We start from the raw sequence: 20,054 nt of genomic DNA, 5'->3' as shown, positions 1-20,054 counted from the left end.
TAACAATTCTTTTTTAATTGGAGTAGAGTTGACACAGGATTATATTAGTTTCGGATGTACAACATAGTGATGGGACAGCTCTGTCCATTGTGCCTTGCTCACTGCAAGCGTCAATACCATCTGTCCCCACACACAGTGCTATTACAATATTGATGACTGTATTCCTTCTGCTGTGCCTTTCATCCCTGTGACTTATTCATTCCATAACTGAAAACCTGGGCCACCCCCTGCCCTTCACCCATCATTGTAACAATTTTTTTTTTTCTTTTTGGAGAGGAGGGGGATTTAGGGAGGGGCACAGGGAGAGACAGAGGATCTTAAGCAGGCTCATGCCCATTGTGGGGCTTGATCTCACAACTCTGAGATCATGACCTGAGCCGAAATCAAGAGTCAGACACTTAACCGGCTGAGCCACTCAGACGCCCCATCATAACAATTCTTAAGTGTGTCGGTTTGGTGGCATTAAGTACAGTCACATTGTGCAACCCTCACCACCATCCACCTCCAGAATTCTTCATCTTGTTAAAGTGAACTCTGTCCCCATAAAACATTAATTCTTCATTCTCCCGCAGCAAGACACTGGCAACCATCCTTCTGTCTCTGAATTTGACTACTTGAATACCTCATATAAGTGGAATCATATTGTATTTATCCTTTTGTGACTGGCTTATTTTGCTTAGCATAACATCTTCAGGGTTCATCCCTGTTGTAAAATATATCACAACTTTTTTCCTTGTTCAGGCTGAATAATATTCCGTTGTATGTATAAACCATCCCTTCACTGAGGACACTTGGGTTGTCTCTACTTTCTGGCTATCGCAAATGATGCTTCTATGAACATGGGTGTACAACTGTGTCTCAGAAACCCTGCTTTCAATTTTTTTGGCATGCACCCAGAAGTGGAATTGCTGGATCATATGGTAATTCTATTTTTAATTTTTTGAGGAACTGCCGTACTGTTTTACATAGCGGCTGTACCATTTTACATTCCCACCAACAGTGCAAAGGATTCCAATTTCTCCACATCCTTGCCAACACTTGTTTTTTTGTTTTCTTAATTTTATTTTGTTTTTGATAGTAGCCATTTTATTGGGTGTGAGATGGTGTCCTGTGAGCCCTGAGAGTTGGGGTTTTGCGGGTTTTTTTTTTTTTTCTGTAATGCAGTGCCTGACTTAAGCTTTGATTGCTGAAGCATTCATTTCAAAGAGGCAAACAAATTTGTCAGCCACACAGAGCCAGGCCACCTCCCCCACAATTGAGGCTCTTTTGATTTAGAAATCTTGGTTGATTTCGATAACTGGCCATTTGGGCCACTGGTCTTTTCTCTTCCTGTGTTTTAAATTCCCACTCCTATGTTTTAAATTCACCAATAAAGAGTGAGCCTGAACTTCTAGGCCTCACCCTTGACCCCAATAAAAGCTGAACTGGTCTGTGTGGTCTCGAGCCCCACTTCCCACAACCTTGTTATGTAGCCACATGTGTGCTGTGCGATTTTCAGGTCTTGTAGGTAATAAGCCTTTATTTTTTCAGTTTCCTGATGATTGTTGCTGAAAGGTATCTTGCAATCATCATAAGAACCACAAGGGTTGGTCCTGTGGTAACATTGGTTTGGAGAGGGGAGATGTCTATGGCAAGCACTGAGGCCCAGGTGAATGCCCCAGGCATTTCTAGCCTTTGGCATTACTATCCATAGGCTGAGATTGACATAAAACAGACAGTATGGAGGAGATTTGTATAGGTTAGACCTGGAAGGGGCCTGTATGCCTTCAGCTCACATTGGCCACACTTGGTTACAAGGCTGGAAGACAGGTTGAGCTGTCTCTCCAGGAGGAAGAGATGAGCACAGTATTCACCAGAAAAGTGTACCAGGCCTCCAGAAGCCCACTTCACATACTGGGACCAGTCCTGGACAAGGGGCAATTATTGTATGCTGTGGCAGCCGCCTAAAAGTTGCCTCTTACAGGCAGACCTAGGTTCAAATCTTGCCTCTCCCGCTGTCTCCCTGTGTGATCTTAGGCAAGTGGCTTTCCTTTGCTGAACCTGAGATTCCTTGATGTTAGGTAAATAAAATCATGCCTGCTTCACTAGAACCCAACAGCAGGAGTCACACCAGAAGATACGGCCTAGGGGCAGCCCGGGTGGCTCAGCGGTTTAGCACCGCCTTCAGCCCAGGGTTCCTGGTGACCTGGGATTGAGTCCCACGTCAGGCTCCCTGCATGGCGCCTGCTTCTCCCTCAGCCTCTCTTTGTCTCTCTCTCTGTGTCTCTCATGAATAAATAAATAAAATCTAAAAAAAAAAAAAAAAGAAGATACGGCCCATGAGGACAGGACTTAAATAAGCCCCAGAGCCTGGAAGGGTGCTAGCACATAGTAAGCCCTTGGTACTGCAGTACCCAACCCAAAGTGGGAGGTGGGGAGGGGACTGGGTGTGTCTTGTTATATTGTCCTTTTCACTCATTTCTCCCAGAGCCACACGTTTCCCTGACAAAATGATAGGTTCTCAGCGTACAGGGTCTTGTCACTCTTGGAAAGGCAGGCTAGCGGAGTGGCTTAGAAGCAGGACGGGGCACCTTCCTTGGAAGCTCTTCCTGCCCCTTCAAGGCTGAGATCCCAGCAGGTTTCCCAAGAGGGGAGCTTTGGTGGTTGTGGTGGTGGTGGTGGTGGGGTGCCCTCAGGCAGTGAACCAAGCATGCTGTGCCCTCAGGGCCCCAAGGCGGTTTCCTCCTCCTGCTCAGAGACCTCCCTGGTTGCTAAGAAACCTTGCACCCAGTAGGCACTTGTTAATAGTCCGCTATTGGAGGCACCTGGGTGGTTCAATCAGTTAGTTGTCTGCCTTTGGCTAGGGTCATGATCCTGGAGTCGTGAGGTCGATCCTTGAGTCGGGCTCTCTGCTCAGTGAGGTGTCTGCTTCTCCCTCTCCCTCCAGCTCATGTTCTCCCTCAATCTCTCTCTCTTTCTCAAATATATAAATAAAATCATTTCTTTTAAAAGCTCACTTTTGTTCTTGGGACCTGCCCAGGTGGAAAGAGATTGGCATTGGAAGTGTCGTATTCAAGTACTAACTGCCCTGTGAACTCTGTGGCTTTAGGTGGAGCAGGACCCGGGCTTCCTCATCTCAATAGTGGTGATAACTATGAAGACCCAACCTCCTGGGATTGGAGTGAGGGTCAGATGAGGAAGTGGGCTGCCAATGTTTTGTTCCTAAAGATAGCAGGGCACCTCAAGCATGGTATTCAGTGCCTCATCTCATTTAATACTACAGACCCAGGAAATGGGAACATTCCCATTTCAGAGACGAGAGAGAAAACTAAAATCAGCTTAAGGAAAATAATAATTTATAATAATAATAGTTGTTATTGACTTATGTAACAAAAAAAAAAAAAAGATGAAGTATCTTGCTTCAGGCAGAACTTGATCCAGGAGCTCATGCAGTGCCACCTGTCTGATGGCTTCCTTCATGGATTCCCAGATGGCAGCAAGTTGGCTCCAGTCTTCTCTCTGAGGTTCATGTCTGCTGGAAAAAGAGAGCTTCTTACTCCCCGCAGTTAAAACAAAGCTTCCTAACTAGATTCCTGTGGGCTGAACTGGGCCACATGCAGGTCTCTGAGCCAGTTCAGCCAAGAGAAGGATTGGGCTGATTGGCCAGGCTGACCTCATGCCCAGACTAAGGAGCCTGGTCTGCTCTGCTCCATGGGAATCAGTGCCTTGGAGAGGGGGCTCTTCAAGGGAGATTCGAGGTCTCCTTCCCAACAGAAGGGGCAGAGGACTTTGGTTTTTTTTTTGGAGGGGGAGTGGGCAGTAGACTTTGGGCAGCCCTGTAGCAGCAACAAATGGAGACCTCTGAGGCTGAGCCACTGGTCTTTTGCCTCTCAAATTGTCAGGTGTAAACAAGTCTGTTGGGGCTCTTGTTAAAAGGCAGACTCTACATGAGGGGCACCTGGGTGGCTCGGTTGGTGGGCATCTGCCTTCAGCTCAGGTCATGATCCTGGGGTCCTGGGATCAAGCCCCACATCTGGTTCCCTGCTCCGTGGGAAGCCTGCTTCTCCCTCTCCCTCTGTCACTTCCTCTGCTTGTGCTCTCTCCCTCGCTCAAATAAAATCTTCAAAAAATTAAAAATAAATAAAAAAATTAAAGGCTGACTGATTCAGCAGTAGGGGTAGAGTGGGGGTACAGTTTTATTCCTAATTTGCTCCTGGGCGATGGTGCTGGTCTCTGGACCACACAGTGTCGTGGCCCTAGAATCACAGGAGCCAGGCACTGACAAGCATCACCTCCCATGTTTCTTACAATCGCCTAGAACAGCAGGTATCCTACCCATTTCATGGAGGTGGAAGCTGAGGCTTGGTGAGGAGAGGTGAGGGGATGGTACAGGACACAAAAGCTAATAAGCCCTGGAATTTTGGAGCTGAAGTGGAGATTTTTAAGGCCATGAACATAGAAGGGAGGAGGGAGAGACAGGACACCGGTCTGCCTGAGGCCGGGTGACAGATGTGGACAGAATTCCCAGGGACCGAGAGGTGTTCTGTCTGAGTCGTCAGAGTCCTCAGTCCATGCCTTGGAACATTTGGTTTTGTCTCATCCTTTCTTCTTGCAGCCTTAACTATGGGGGAGTTTGCCTGGCATCAGACGCGCAGTTCAGTGACTTCCTGGGCAGCATGGGGCCAGCACAGTTTGTGGGCCGCCAGACCCTGGCCACCACGCCAATGGGTAAGTGCCCCAAGGGCTGTTCGAGGTGGGGGGGGGGCGCGGCACAAGCCTTGCAGCTTTCGCCTTGCCCTCTCAACCTTGGCAGTCCACTGAGCACCCAGCTTAGAGCCTTGTCCATACTTGCCAACCCCTCAGCAGAGTCCAGGGACTTGTGTCGGAGTTGTTTCTGGTCTTGTTTGGAGCTGAAAACAGGGGAAGGGGGTTTCATCTGTAAGTAGAGAGGAGGGGCTGAGCCCTTGGGCGAGCTTCTAAGCCACTTCCCCGTCCCTTTACTTGGGTGTCTTGCAGGAGACGTGGAGATCGGCTTGCAGGAGCGGAATGGCCAGCTCGAAGTGGACATCATCCAGGCTCGGGGGCTTACGGCCAAGCCAGGCTCCAAGACACTGCCAGGTGTGGGGACTACCCTTCCTTCTGCAGGGCAGGGGTGGAGGTCAGGGAGGAGGTCCTGATGGGTATCTGGGTCTAGAAAAGAGAAAATGAGGCCCACCTACGGGGGGTTCCCTTTGTCCCAACTCTAGTGACTCACATGGGCTAGTGGTTTAGGGTTTGTTCTGGGGACACATTTGAGATTCTCAGTTGACCTTGTTGGTCTTCCACTGGTTTGAGCTTCTGGAGGACAGGGACCATCTTTCCTGTTTATAGCTATACCCCTTTACCTAGGTGCTTACACATTCACACCCAGGCCTAGTGAATGTGTCAGTGATGAATGTGTAAGCAGGGGAAGGGGTGAGCAAATCAGGGGCAGAGAGGAAACAGGAAGTACACAGTGAGCAAAGGCAGGGAGGAAGCAGGCAGGACCCCCCTCCCCAAGGGGGTAGAGTAGGCCTCTCACAACCCTGGCTGTACCCCATCATCCACATCTACCACCACACCCACCTCTGTGGCTGTCTCCTCAAACCCCAGGGGACAGCTGGCCCCCAGCAGTGGGTGGGCAGCCATTTACCCACCGTCTGAGGGCCCTATTGGAATTCTCCCCACTGGCCTGTCCTCAGCGGCCTATATCAAGGCCTACCTGCTGGAGAACGGCGTCTGCATTGCCAAGAAGAAGACCAAAGTTGCTCGCAAGTCCCTGGACCCGCTGTATAACCAGGTGCTGCTGTTTCCTGAGAGTCCCCAGGGCAAAGTCCTGCAGGTGAGGGGCGCTGGTGTGTGTGTGTGTGTGTGTGTGTGTGTGTGTGTGTGTGTGTGTGTCTGTGTGCCTAGTTCCAGAGGGAGAGGAGGGCACTCCTGGGAAGAGAGAAAGTCTCTGGAGAGCTTCCCCTGGAGGAAGTAGAGCTCTGTGGTTGATCTGAGCTCCACGGGTACAGCTTGGCACCAGTTCTTTTTTGAGCCTTGGCTGCTTCATCTATATAAGATGGGGATGCTTCATCTGTAAGATGGAGACCCTCCAGAGAACATTATTGTGACAACGAAATGTATGCATTATGCAAGAAAAATATGTTTGGCCCATAGGAAACGTTCTTCAAATGGCTGTCCCATTGTTCTTGTTATTATTAACAGCCTCTGGAAGCCCAGGGCTGGGCCTGGAGCACAGAGATAATCGACTGGGAGGTGTGGAGGAGCCAGAGAAGCATTTGTCCCCCTGGCCATTAGGAGGGTCCTAAGGGTGACTCAGACATGGAGCTGGAAATAGCTGCCCATCGTGGGCGTCGGCAGGGCCCAGGTCAGATGCCTGCGGGAACCGTATGCCCGTCATCGCAGAGCTGCTACTCGGGCACCTCTAGCTGGTGCCTCAATTTCTTGCTTCTAACGAGGACAGGAAAAGCAAATGAGGACAGGCCCAAAGTGTTACAAGTTGCCAAGACAGTGGGACTTTTTGCCAAACCCGGAAGCCCAGAGCCTGTCCAGGGCAGGATTTTTCAACCTGAGGGTTAAGACCCATTAGTGAGCTGTGAAATAAGGTTAGCACCTCTTAGCAAATTTGTTTGTTAGCTTGTTTAATGAAATGGAATAGGAAAGAAAACATTTATCATTCTTTGTAAGGCAAGCCGTATTTGGTGAGAGGCACTTGCCTTAATCGGGAATCCCACGTATGCGCCTCACTCTAAGTGTCTTACTGTATATCCCTGTCAAAAAAAGTTTGGGAAAAGTCTTCTAGCCTGGAGGCATGCAGCCACAATGTAACCCACCAGACGACCATCTAGGGGGCAGGTCTCGTCTACTAGATGAAGGTCATGCATTCTGGCCTCTGGCCTGAGCATCTTTGGGGAAGCTCCAGAGAATGGTCTGTCCAGGATGTGGAGAGGGTGGGGAAGCAGAAATAGGGAAGGGGTCGTTGCTAACTGAGCTCTCTGAATGTCAGAGCAGGACAGACTCACCAGCACCAGACACGAGATCTGATCACCAGTTGTATTAGTTTGCTAGGGCTGCCGTAACAAAGTACCACAGATTGGGTGGCTTGCACAACAGAAATTTATTTGTCACAGTTGTGGAGGCTGGAAGCCCAAGATCAGGGTATTCAGTTTCTTCTGAGACTTTGCTCCTTGGCTTGCAAACGGCCACCTTCCCACTGTGTGTCCTTGTATGGTCTTTCTGCTGTGCACACATGCATCCTTGGTGTCTCTCCATGTGTCCTAACCTTCTCTTAGAACTCCAGTTGGATTGGATTAGGGTCACCCTAATGGTCTCATTTGAATCTTAGGCTCTGACTCCAAATACAGGTACATTCTGGGGGCTAGGGCTTCAACATCAAGTTGGGGAAAATACAGTTCAGCTCATAACCCCAGTTTAAAATGAATCCATCCGTGCATTAGAGGTAGACCCTCTGAGCAGCTACCCAAGGAGCACTGAAGATTGGTCAGGTGAGCCCCCTTTGGTAAATGATTTAACTTCTCCGAGACTCGGTTTGAACAACTAAAATGGGAGCATTTTGTAGGGTTGTTGGGAAGATTGACTTTGAAACCAGTGTAGCTTTGGATTAGTTCCCGCCACAAAGCACGTCACAGTAGCATAGGCTCACACCGTTTTCATCTTACTCTGTGCTTGAGGAGCAGCCGAGAGTTTACAGTGAGCTTTTATATCCATCCCTCTGATCCTTCTGCATGAGGTAAACTGGGGATAATTTCCTTTAGAAACAAGAACTCTGAGACCCCATGAGGTTAGATGACTTGCCCAAACCACCCAGCCAGGACTGGGATTTGAACCTACTACATGTGTCTGACCCCAGAAGCTGTGTATGAAAACCACCAGGGTCTACGGAATGATGGAGCCAGCCCACCTTCACGGAGGGGACAGAGTTAGAACTGGAGATACATAAGAGCAAGCACGTGGGGGTCCTGCAGCCACTGGAATCACCCAACTGGCTATGCTGAGAGAGTACTGACCACAGTGCAGGGAAGGCACTGTAGAGGAGTCAGTTGGGAAAAGGAAGGGAGTTAGCACCTGCACCTCTACCAGCCACTTTTAAAACTTGTTTCACGTGGAGGGTTTCCCAGGATCTGGAAGCAGGGGGCCAGGTGGGGGTTGGAGGGGGGCAGACCAGGCAGGGGACTCACAATGTAGGGTCAGCCATCCCGGCTTGGCTTCAGAGACGGAGGATGTGGAGGGTGGAATGGAGAGGGCTAGCTGGGAGGCAGGAAGCCAGTGGTCCAGGCGAGCGATAATGGTGGCACCAGAGCCAGGAAAGTGCGGTCAGGCCTGGGGCATTCTAAGGCAGTAGCATCCACGGGACTCAGAGATGGAGTAGGTGCGGGGGTGACCTGTGAGCAACACTGGCAGGATTTGAACCGCAGCGTCTCTTGCCCCCCCAGGTGATCGTATGGGGAAACTACGGGCGGATGGAGCGGAAGCAGTTCATGGGTGTGGCTCGAGTGCTGCTGGAGGAGCTGGACTTGACCACCCTAGCCGTGGGCTGGTACAAGCTCTTCCCCACCTCCTCCATGGTGGACCCCGCCGCGGGCCCCCTGCTCCGGCAGGCGTCCCAGTTGTCCCTTGAGAGCACCGTGGGGCCCTGTGGCGAGCGATCTTAGGGCCGGGGTGGGGCGGGGGGGGCTCCCCAACAAGGCCTGGAGAATGCCCAGCCCCAACCTGGGACCCCAGGCCCAGGGGCACATTGAACAGAGGAGGATGGGGTTCTCCCCCATAGCGGGGAAGCAGAATGGGGAAACCTGCCCCCCCAGGGCCCCTCCTCACCCCCTCTCTGCCTCCTACCCCCTGAGACCTTCCCTCTCCCAACGGGATTGGCTGCACTTTTGACTTGGCCAGTTCTTGACCTGGTGGACGTGGCTGCAATCCGGAGAAAGGAAAAGATTGAGGCGGCAGCGCAGACCATCTTCCCGTCCCAGACACTGTCCGACTGCTCCCCCTTTTTGCCTCCTCGGAAGCTCGCTGCCCGGAGCCAAGTCCAGAACCCAGCGGCCATCTCCATGGTGCCAATTACCAGCAAGTGTCTTTCCTGCGGTACCGGGTTCAGGCAGCTACTCCTGCCCCAGAGCCGATGGGGCAGCTCTGCAAGGATCCGGAGCCAGCTCCGGGGAGGTCCAGAGCCTCCCGCTTGAAGAGGAGCTCGGCCTCCCTCCGCCTGCCTGTGGAAGGAGCTTTGCCGCAGCGTGTCTGAGTCCGTGTCTGTCCCTTCCTGCCTGCCCCTCTTCCGGTGGCTCTAGGAATTTGGGGGTCCAGCAGGGACCAAAGGAAAGGAGGCAGTGCCCTGAGCCTGGCACAGAACCCCCCCCACCCCCCCCGGGGTGCTATGCTCCATGGGACTGCAACAAGCTAGTTTGGAAACAGTGGACTGGAAAGAACTGGGTCGTCTGTGTTTTGGTGGAAGAACTGCGGGACCCTGACTTTCGAGAACCCCAAGTCCGGAGCACTCACCGTCTCTGAATTTTGGGGACGCCGGACTGGAGAGGGAGCCTGAGTAAAGTTGGGATTGGGACTGACTGGTGGTGCCAAGGCAAGGGTTTCCCAAATAGGAGAAGCCCTCCTCGTTGGATGAGGTCAAAGGTCTTCTTGTCTACCCCTCTGCCTCCAGGCTAGGGGTCTGGGGAGGCAACAGAGCTTCCCTATTTTAGTCTTTTTAAACAAACCATCCTGTACTAAGGGCAGAACCCACTGCCCCGGCCTCAACTACCTTGGCTCATGAGTGTAAGAATCAGGAGATTCCTTCTCAAGCGGGCCTGGGTAGCTGCCTTCCTGGTCCAGCCCTCCCCGAGGCCTCTGGAAGCCCTTTTGCATGCTGGGAGGACACAGGTTGGCCCCTCTTTATAGAAGCACATTTCTGCCACCTCCCCTGGGAGGCACCCAGCAGCCCACCACCCCTTGTTAACCCAGTCCCTGCTGTGTAGGGCGTAGTCCAGTTTAGCTGGGTAGAGTTAGTGTTCCAGGCCCTGGGGCCTGCTCTTAGCTTGCATATAGTCCTTGCAGAGTTCCAGGACGGGGGTGGAGAGGAGGCACCAGAACATTCCAGGAGACGGCTGTCTCCTCACTAGTCTGGGTCTGGGCCTGGAGCCTGGTTCATGGGAGGCCAGCCCTTCCTCTTCCCTCCCCAACACCCCCTACCCCAGGGTTGTAGCTGGAGCTGCCCCTTATACTCAGATGTTCTGATGCATTATCTTTGGTACTGGTTTTATTTGTGAAGGACCCCGGAGGGTTGTGGGCCTTGGTGGAGAGGCCTGGGCTCCACGGGACGATGTCATCTTCCACTGGGGATGCCCAGCGGTGTTCAGCCCCGCCTGGTCCTTGGCCTCACTGCAGGCTATGGACCAGGCAATTTCTTCCACCTGGGACCCCTTCCTCTCTCTCCACCTCCCTCCCTTTCTCTCCCTTCTCCTCCCTCTGCCTGTCTAAGCCCTGGGGAGCCTTTAAAGTTCTGGATGAGTTATACCGCCTCCATGGAGCTTCCCATGCTGCACTGGGAAGGGGAGACGGAGATGCCCAAGCTTCCTGGGATTGTGCTGGGTGGAATCCCGAGGCTGGGGCAGGAGGCAGCAGGGCTCTGGATGGCCTCAGATCTGAGGCCCAGAATCAGCCCCTCCCCTGTTTGTTTTTTTTTTTTTTTAACCAGTGTGATTTCTCTGCTGTTCGTTTATTACTCATCATTCGGAATATTTTGAGCCAGGAGAGCGCCTTCTCTCTCCAGCCGTCCCTGCTCTGGTTGTTCAGGGGTAGCTTTTCAAAGACGGGGGGGCAGACCCTGGCTGTCCCACACAGAGGGAGAGAGGCCTCGGTGCCCCCGTGCCCCCCACTCCTGCCCGAGCCTACCCTCTGGGGTCTGCACAGCCTTTATAAAGAGAGAGAGCTTGCTCCAAAGCAATAACAACATCCTGGGGGTGGTCACCGAGGGCCCCCCTCAATGACTTTCTTGTTTGTTCTGTGAAATCTCAGTTCACCTCCTGGTGGGGTGGGGTGGGGGCTAGAGCCCTGTTTCTTTGTATCATCATTGTGAGCACGTGCCCCGCTTCCAAGGGGCTCTGACCATTTGGTGTGGGAACCACTGTCTGTCCTCACCAAGAGATGGGGGTTTGGGGGAGGGGGTGGCAGTTCTCAGCATTAGCTTTGGGGAACCTTCAAACCCAGCCTGTCTCTACTGCTGTCTGATCTTTTGCCAGCTCGTACTCCATCTGGAGAGTAGCTGAGAAGTGGAATTGTGGAGAGCTGGGAGCCAGGAGCTGGGGTCACTAGGGGCTGATTCTTTTTTTTCAATCACTGGGCCAAAGGTCACAGGCTACCGTGGGAGGAAGCCTCCATTTTCCCTTTGCCACAATCTGCTTTCTGTACACATGGGGGAGGGCCTCGGGGACCATTCACGAAGTCCATTTTATAGGTGAGGACCGAGGCCTGCCTCTGGGGTCGCCTGTGAGTTCAGTGGCACCCCCAGCCTGGGCCTCCCCCCACCTGAGGCTGAGGCTGAGCCAGAGCAGAACCAGTGGGGCTGCATTTCCCACGACACTTCCTCCTCCCTTCTCTCTGTAGAGATTTCCAGCGGCCCAGAAAAGATGGGCAGGGCAAATTGCAGCCCATCTGAGAGGTGAGGCAGTTAAAGCCCAGAGTCAGGAAGTGACTTGCCCAAGACCCTTCAGCAGAGGAGCCACAGACAAGACAGGGGCTCTGTCCTGCTTCCCTCCTTCCTGGGACAGGAAGCCACTGCCCGGGCACACCTGCCATGATAGGTACTTGTGGTCTTTAAGCTGTGGGGCCCCCAGCCTGTGTGATTCCATCTCTGCGGGCCCAGGTCTGGGGGAGAGAATTGCCAGAGAGACTTTGCTCTCTTTAGGCCTGGCCCAGCTGACTGAGGGTGCACAGGGTTTGGTTCAGGTCTCAGTGTCCAGGTAGGGGCTCCCACTGAGGGGGTCATAACCCTGTAGGACCAACGTGAGGGAGATGAGAAGCACCCCCTTCCCGTCTAGGGCTGTGTGGGAATGAGGTGGCCGTGGCACAGCTCCTCTTAGGGAAAGCCTCACAAGACCTTTAGCTGTAACAAGATCTGGCCTTCCTATAGTGCTTTTACGTCACTGTCACTGTCACGTACAGCCTCAGTAGAGCCCCTGGCAGTAAAGGGGATCAGTATTAGGAGCTCCAATGTAAAGAGGAGGGAGCTGAGGCCCTGGGGGGGGGAGGGTACCTTCAAAGGTCCCACTGTGGGTTCATGGTGGAGCCGGGACTAGAACTCAGTTCTGCAGCAGTTCAGAGTGATGTGAGGAGGTGAGGCAGGTAGTTTAAGGGGTGGTTACGCACTTTACAAGCTGATTCACCATCCAGTTCCTTAAACCAGGAGCTCCTGGGCACCTGTGTCCAGAGGCGGCGCCGAGCCCCCCACCCCCACCTTGGAGCACAGCTGTTGCGTCAGGCAAGGCCACCTGCATTTATTTATTGAGCAGCAGCACTGTGCCAGGCCCAGGGGAGCAAGCCCCCCCACATTCCCCTGTAATGATTCCCTTGGCTCTCTGGGAGGGCCCCTTGTCTGTACAGCAGCACCTAGGAGTGGATGGAAAGCCGCCATGTCCATGAGCTCATCGGACTCACCAACCCTGTGGGGGGAGGCGGACCGTGTCCATTGTGCTCCTAGCTTCTGTGAGGGCGAAGTGGAGACTCGAACCCGGGGCCTCAGGCTTGACATCTGGAACCGCTTCACTCCCTGGCTGCCTCCTGAATGAGCAGCAGGGAGGCCAGACCCCGGGTCCATGGGCTGGGGGCCTTTCCATCCACCCATTTTTTCCCTCACTCCCTCTCCGGGAGCGGGAGCTGCTCGGGACTTTGGGGAGGGAGGGTTTCCCTGGGGCGGGGGGAGGCCTGGGTTGGAGCGGGCCATGTTGCATTGTGTTCATGACCATGTAGCTCATGTTGAAAATTAAAAGTTTTTGGCTTTTCTAACCTGGCTGGCTCTGCTTTGTATGGAGAGTTCTGTCCGGGAAGCCAAGGGGAGTTGGTGTTCGGAGGAGCAGAGTGCTACAGGATGCCAGCAGGGCCACCAGGGGCGTCGCAGGGGGCAGGGCACGTGACCCTTCCAGAGATGCAGCGGGGTGGGGAGCGGATTCCAGGTGAACCGCAGCCCTATTACAGCCGTGGAAACCGAAGCCCAGGGCGGGGATGACAGTCCCCAAGGTCACATGGTGGGCAGTTGGCAGGACCCAGATCTCACAGTTGCCGCCAGACGAGGGCTCCTCCAGGGCATGCTGCTGCGTCCGGTGCCCCAGGGATGCGGGTGTCAGCAAGGCCCCCTCTCGTCCTGGGGCGGCACTGGCCAGGGACAGAGTATCAGACTGGGGGGGGGGGGAGGGGGAGGGGGCCCCGAGGAGGGGGCGCGCTTCACTCACACGTGGGCCAGTGAGGGGCTTCAAGCAGCGCGGACAGGACATGCTTCCAGGTCCACACGGGTCAGGCTCCTGCCGGGGTGCGCGGCTGGCCTCACCTGCGGGGGCCCGCGTCCAAGGCCCCGCGGAGAACCTGCCCCTTGCACAGCAGGGGAGCGGCGGCGGGCGGCGGGGCCGGGGCCGGGCAGCCTCTCCCGGGAGGCTGACGTGGCCACGCCTTCCCCAAACCACGCGGACCACCGGGGATTCGCACCTCCGGGGTTTTCCGCTGGGGCTTTACTCTATTTTTGGAGAGGAGGGAGGGCCCAAGTCCCGGGGCGCGGCGGCGCTGACCGGTGGCCCGGGGCCGCGGCCAGGGCCGGGCCGCCCGTCAGATGGACTTCCGCCGGGCCGGGGGCCTGCCCGCCGCGCCGCCGCCCACGGCCCCGGGGCTCGAGGGAGGCGAGAAGCCCAGGTTGTCGCGGGCCCCCGGCTGCGGCCGCTGCGCGCGGGAGGAGACCGAGGCGGAGCCGCGGGCGCGGGCCCGGGGGCGGCGGGGCGGGGAGCGGCCGCGGCTCTCGGGCGCCCCCGCGCGGAGCGGGCCGGGGCGGCGGGCGGCGCGCTCGGGCGCCTCGGCGCTGGCCGCCAGGAAGCGCAGGACCACGAGGTTGAGGAAGGCGCCGATGACCGTGAGCCCCAGGAGGATGTAGAGGAAGCTGAAGGCCACGTAGGGCGGCTTCCTCTGCAGCGCCTCGCCGCTCTGCAGCGCCACGAAGTCGCCGAAGCCGATGGTGGTGAGGGTGATGAAGCAGTAGTAGTAGGCGTGGAAGAAGGTCCAGCCCTCGAAGTGCGCGAAGGCGGCGGCCCCGAGGGCCAGGGTGGCGGCGCACCCCAGCAGCCCGGCCACCACCATGTTCTCGGGGGACACGCGCGGCCGCCGCAGGCCCAGGCAGCGCTTGGCCGCCAGCAGGAGGCGCCGCACCAGCGCGTTCAGGCGCTCGCCCAGGCTCTGGAAGGTGACCAGCGTCAGGGGGATGCCCAGGAGCGCGTAGAACATGCAGAAGACCTTGCCCGAGTCCGTGCCCGGCGCCGCGTGGCCGTACCCTGGAGGGAGAGGAGGGGAGCGGTGAGCGCCCGCCGCGGCCGCCCCGGCCCCGCCCCGGCCCCGCCCCGGCCCCGCCCCGGCGCAGCCTCCCCGAAGCTCCTGCTTCTAACTAGGTCGCTCCCCGCCTCTGAGACCTCGCGCGCTATCCCTAATCGCCCCAAACTGTCAACAACCCACCGTCCTCCCTCGGTCGGGGGGGGGGGGACGGGACGGGCAAAGAACCTGCGGAACGTCCACCCAGTGCATCTGTTCAGGAACAGAAAGGCACCAAGAGGGTTACCTGCCCAGCAAAGGGTGGATCTCAGCTGCGTCAGCCAAGCTCAAAAGACTACATACTGCACCGTTCCGTTGAAATGACATTCTGGAAACGTTCTGGCAAAACTGTGGGGACAGAGGGCAGATCTGTGGTTGCCAGTCCTTGTGGTTGGAGGAGGGGTTAACTGGAAAGAGGCAAGGCAAATTCGGGGGTGATGGAAGCCTACTAGGTCTTGGTGGTGGCTGCAGTTGCCTGACAGGCCCTCATTTGTCAAAACTCTGCAGAAGGCTGCTACACTGGAAAATGGTGCGTTTCACTGTGTGTAAATGATGCCCTGATTTAAAAAGCAAAATCTTCCATGATGCCCCAGTACCCACAGGGTAAAGCACCCACCAGTTCTCACGAGGCGTCTGACTCCCACCCCCCAACCTGTCCAGCCTCACCCCGCGTTGCTTCCCCAACCAGCACACCCCACCTCCACTTGCCTCTTCTCATGATTCTTCCCTCCCCTGAAACCCTTTTCCCCACTCCCCCTAGCCCACTTCTTCCCACATCCCTAAGTATTTCTTCAGTCTGGTGTAGCAATTCTTCACTGTCACAGGAGACCTACACAGGAGAGGGCTTCCTTGAATCCTGGACCACTGTGCCATCAGCAGGAAATGAGCATTCCTGGCGAGAGCAGTGAAAACTTTCGTGGCTTTCTCAAAGGAGTCCATAACCCAGGAAAGTCAGGTGAGCCTTTGCCCAAGAGAATACGCCTCCTCTAGCAAATGGGCACCATCTGCCAAAGTGTAAATGTACAAACCCTTGGGTCGTGCAGTTCCACAATTAGCAAGTTAGTCCTCCAAGACACACGTGTGCAAAGTGTGGTAGGCATGTGGGTCGTCACTGAAGCATCGCTGCTTATGGTGAAAACAACCCAAGAGTCCATCAAGAAGGGTCTGGTGCAATAAATCATGGTGCTCACCGAATGACAGAGCCCTCCATAGCAGTGGCTCCAACGAGGGGTAATTTTGTCCTCCAGGGGGACATTTGCCAATGGCTAGAGACACTTCTGGTTGTCACAACTGGGAGGTGGTGGCTGTGTGCTATTGGCTTCTAGTGGGCAGAGAGACCAAGGATGCTGCTAAACATCCCATGATGCACAGGCCAGCCCTACAACAGAGTTACCCAGTCCAATACGTCAATAGTGCCAAGGTCGAGAACCCCCATTCTACAGCCACGGAAAAGATGACACAGCTTTTTTTTCTTTTTTTTTTAAGTAGGCTGGAACACAGGGTTCAAGCTCATGACCCTGAGATCAAGATCTGAGCTCAGATCAAGAGTCCAACACTTAATTGACTGAGCCATCCAGGCACCCCAAGGTGACACAGCTTTTTAGGGATTTTTTTTTAAATCACCAAAAAATATCAAGTGAAAAAAGCGAGAGACAAAAAACAGTGGGTACAACCTAATGTCTATATAATGGAAGTGTTTTAAAGGAATTCATGAGCAGAGAATATGTCCGGAAGGATGCACAAAAAACTGATGACTATATTTAATCCAGGGAAAGGAATTTATGGGTTGAGGGACCGGGTGAGAGGGAGACTCCCTTTTCATTCTCCCCTCTTCTGTAGCCCGTGGAGTGTGTGCTGTGTGCATGTATAATTTATTCAAAATATCAACACAGTACATGTTTTAAAGACCCATGACTCCTCATGTCAGTTTGTCTCCATCTGTTATTGGGGGAGCTCCATCCACCACTAGACTGTGAGGTCCTTGAGGCCAGAGACCATGCCAATCACTTCCCTGTGTCCCTAGTCACCAGTGTCCTGAACAGAGCTGGACACAGACTAAGGGTTCAATGAAAGTTTAATAATTAATCCTCATCATCATCATCAGTAATCAAATCTAACCGAAGGGAGTGCTGAGTGTGAGACAGAGGAGCCTCTTTGGCAGTCAGGTGCCGGGGCAGTGCTGTTTCCAGCTGTTTGGGGGCTATGTCAGGCTTTGACAGAGTGAAGCGAATGATGAAAATAATTAAGCATGCTAGGTACTCTACAGAGATTATTGTACTCCCCCCCCCCAATAACTGTAGGAGATGATATTATGATCCCCATTTTGCAGAGGAGGAACCAAGGCTCAGAGTGAGGAGCTGCCCAAAGATCCCAGGGCCTGAGCCATTAACCACTCTCCTCCACAGCTGCTCAGCGCCTCTCTCATCCACACAGAACTCTAGCTCCTGAGTTCTGGCGACCAGCTCTCTGCAAGGCTGGCTTATGCAGCCTGATCACACGGCACGAGCTGGCGCCCCTAGGTGGCCAGAAAAGGCAATATTCCGGTTGTTTCCACTGGGTCCCTTTCCTCAGGCTCCCAAATGCCACAGAGGAGCTGCCAGCAGAGAAGACCAAAGGCCTCTGGATAGTGTGGGGGTGGGCAGAAAAGAGGTGGATGGGGTCCCACCCGCTGGCATGGCAACAGGGAGTGTCTAGGGCTGACCCCAGGTAGGGAAGCAGAGGTGCCTAGGAAGCATGTTGACAGGAGGCATAAAGGGCTAAATGGGAGCTGGGCCCACAGCTGGCAAACAATGAAATGTTATTATTACTAATTAATAGTGCCTAATTAGCCTCAGGCACCGTGCCAAGCATTTTACACACTTGACCTCATTTAAACCTGGCAACCACCCAGGGAGGTAGCAAGAACTGCATTTGCAGTCGAGAAAACTAGGACTCAGAGAGGTACATCCAATTGCCAGAGAAGACAGGAGGTGACAGAGATGAGAACAGAAGTCTGGGCTATGTAATTGCCAGGTTCTTAACCCACAGCTCACGCTCACTTGCTGGGGCATTATGAAAAAAACTTTCTCCAATGCTCAGAGTGGTGATCCAAGCCCTGGGGCCGGGCCGGGGTGGTGGTGGTGTGTGTGCCTAGACATCCACAGCTGGGACCCGGGAAGCAGCTGACACCCGGCCTGGAGCCCTGCAGAGCCTGCTCCACTCCATTCCTGCTTCCCCAGCTCAGCAGGTACCAGCCAGACGGTAGCCATGGCAACGGCTGACGGTCCAGATGCTGCAGAGAAACTGCTCTGGATCCCCGAGGGTGAGGTCCAAAGCTTGTGATAATCAGTCATCCCTTACACAAATATTTATTGAGTGTCTACTATGCGCTAGGCTGGGTACACTGCAGTGACTAAGACAGACTGGATGCCATTCTCACGGAGTAGCAGCATAATTATAATACAAAAATCCATCTCTCCTTTCCAGTGCTTTCTATGTGTCAGACCCTGCGCTAAAACTTTCTGCAGCCGTTAGCCCCTTGGCAATGATGATCTTAGCGCAGCCCTGACATCAGGCCTATCCGCAAGCTCCATTTTACAGAGGGGAAAAGTGAGGCTCAGGAGGTTAAGCAAGTCGCCTGAGGTCACGCGGCGAGGGCGAGGCGGCCGGGCGGGGAAGCCTCCACCTGCGGCCACTGCGCGCCGCCCGCTCCACGGTCCCCCCGGAGGTGGCCGCAGCACCCCGCGTGCCGCCTCCGCGCCAGCCTGGGCCCCTGGCTCCTCCCGCCCGCCCGCGTGCACGCCGGGCCCCTCGGCGGAGCGCGGGCGGAGGACCGCAGGGGGCTTCGCGCCCGGGGCGTCGCGGGGCCGCGCGGGGCCGCTCACCGATGGTGGTGATGACGGTGATGGCGAAGTAGAAGGAGCCGGCGAACTTCCACTGGCGGCCGGCGCGGTGCGGCTCGGCCTGCCGCGCCAGGCGCTCCAGCTCGCGGTCGTCCTCGGCCGAGAAGCCGTACTTCCTGCGGAGCTCGCCGCGCTTCTGGGCCAGCAGCCGCTGCCGGCCGCGCTCCGCCTCGGACTCGAGCGCGTCGAAGACCGCGGCGCCCACCAGCAGGTAGGACAGGATGCACAGGATGAGCGCGGCCGTGCGCACGCTCTGCTGCCTCATGGCGGCGCCGCGGGCCCCGCGCCCCGGGCCCGGCCGTGCGCCCCGACGGCCGCCCCGCGCTCCGCCCCCGCCCCCGCCCCGCGCGCGCCGCCCGAGCGGGCTGCGGCGGCCGGACGCGGGGGTGGGGGGGTGGAGGCGGGGCCTCGGGGAGCGGGGCGGCGAGGAGGGCCGAGCGGGCTCCTCCTGCCCCCCCAGTCCCCTGCCTTTGTTTACCCGCCGGGCGCTCGGGGGCGCAGGTGTCTGCCCGCAGGGACAGTTGGGGCGAGCGAGCGCCCAAAGCCCGGGTCTGCAGGTGTCCGGTCCCCACCACTATGGTCCTGGGACCTTGGGCCAGTCATTCATTTGTTCAATCATCCGACAAAACTTTACTGAGCACCGACTGGGGCAAACAAGCTTTTTGGGGTCCGCAGAGCTGGTATCCTAGAAAGGAGGGTTGTCTAACAGACACACAGTGGGAGACAAGTGGGAGACAGAAGGGAAACCGTTCCTGGGCGGGGGGACGCTGGCGGAGGTGGTGGGAAAGGTCTCCCTGAGGAGTGACTGGGGAGGGAGGGTCCAGGCAGCAGGTGCAAGGCCCATAAGCAGAGAACCAGCGTGGCTGGGGAATTGGCCTGCTGGGGCTGGAACAGCTGGGAGCAGGACAGTAGGGTGGCAACTTCACACAGGGTCTTATAGTCCCTTAGACCAGAAAGGCTGTATCCAGAAAACACATGCCAGTGATCAGATTGACTTTTTTTTTTTTTTTTTTGAGAGCATCCTGGCTGTCCTGTGGGAAAGGGGTGGTGGCTAAGAGTTAGGCTATTTAGGAGACTCTTGTCGTCCACGTGCATGGTGGTGGTGGTGGGTGGCAGGGACGGAGGTGCGGAGAAGCCCATGGATCTGAGATGTGGTGGGGAGCTGGAGCTGGGCACACACGCCCAGCCACATGTCTCAGCCTCCCTTGCACTTACAACTGTTGCCAACAGCATGTGGGCACAAGTGACCTATGTCAACTTCCAGGCCTGGCCTTCCCCGTGCCATGCTCTATCTCTCTCTCCCCCACTTGCAGACTGAATGCAGAGAGGTGGAGTCTTTAGGAGAGGGCACAGCCACAGTGGACGGAGCCCGGGTGCCCGAATGACCAGGAGCACCGATTCTGAGCTCCTGTTGTGTGGAGCCCCGAGGCAATGGGGGCAGTCCGTTACCCCAGCTGGTGTTACCCTGATGCATGGAGCAGGAGCCCCTGCTGATGGGCCGGATCTGGAGGGCAAAGGGGGACTCGAGATGATGCCTGGGTCTTTGGCCTGAACAGCTGGGTGCTTGGGAAGCCTTCCGTCGACCTCACTCCCCAAGGAATC

At 55.6% G+C, this 20,054-nt stretch overlaps 2 protein-coding genes across 5 annotated transcripts in view; one reads left to right on the top strand and one right to left on the bottom strand.

The window, feature by feature from the left end:
• RIMS4 (regulating synaptic membrane exocytosis 4) overlaps positions 1 to 13,014 on the top strand; it is an 88,577-nt gene extending 75,563 nt beyond the window's left edge. For all 3 annotated transcript variants that reach the window (XM_025470182.3, XM_025470180.3, XM_025470181.3), the window contains 4 exons: positions 4,595 to 4,707; positions 4,996 to 5,097; positions 5,700 to 5,839; positions 8,457 to 13,014. In XM_025470182.3, the coding sequence (XP_025325967.1) occupies positions 4,595 to 4,707; positions 4,996 to 5,097; positions 5,700 to 5,839; positions 8,457 to 8,675 (574 nt within the window). In that variant the 3' untranslated portion in view covers positions 8,676 to 13,014. The remainder of the gene's footprint in view (positions 1 to 4,594; positions 4,708 to 4,995; positions 5,098 to 5,699; positions 5,840 to 8,456) is intronic.
• Positions 12,487 to 18,749, bottom strand: KCNK15 (potassium two pore domain channel subfamily K member 15). 2 transcript variants are annotated; one of them, XR_007405504.1, is made up of 3 exons: positions 18,435 to 18,749; positions 13,458 to 14,537; positions 12,487 to 13,380 (listed from the first exon to the last, which is right to left on the bottom strand). XR_007405504.1 is itself a non-coding variant. In XM_025470179.3 (2 exons), exons 1-2 carry the CDS (start codon positions 18,715 to 18,717, stop codon positions 13,825 to 13,827), a joined length of 996 nt encoding a protein of 331 aa, XP_025325964.1. In that variant the 5' UTR covers positions 18,718 to 18,749; the 3' UTR covers positions 12,487 to 13,824. The 2 variants fall into 2 exon arrangements, 1 of the variants encoding a protein (XP_025325964.1); XM_025470179.3 differs by having other exon boundaries at positions 12,487 to 14,537.
• Between the last annotated feature and the right edge of the window lie 1,305 nt (positions 18,750 to 20,054).

The sequence above is a fragment of the Canis lupus genome, chromosome 24, assembly GCF_003254725.2.
Source record: "Canis lupus dingo isolate Sandy chromosome 24, ASM325472v2, whole genome shotgun sequence".
Lineage (NCBI taxonomy): Eukaryota > Metazoa > Chordata > Mammalia > Carnivora > Canidae > Canis > Canis lupus.
The sequence above is the reverse complement of the archived record's forward strand: the minus strand, read 5'-3'. Positions and strand labels throughout refer to the sequence as shown.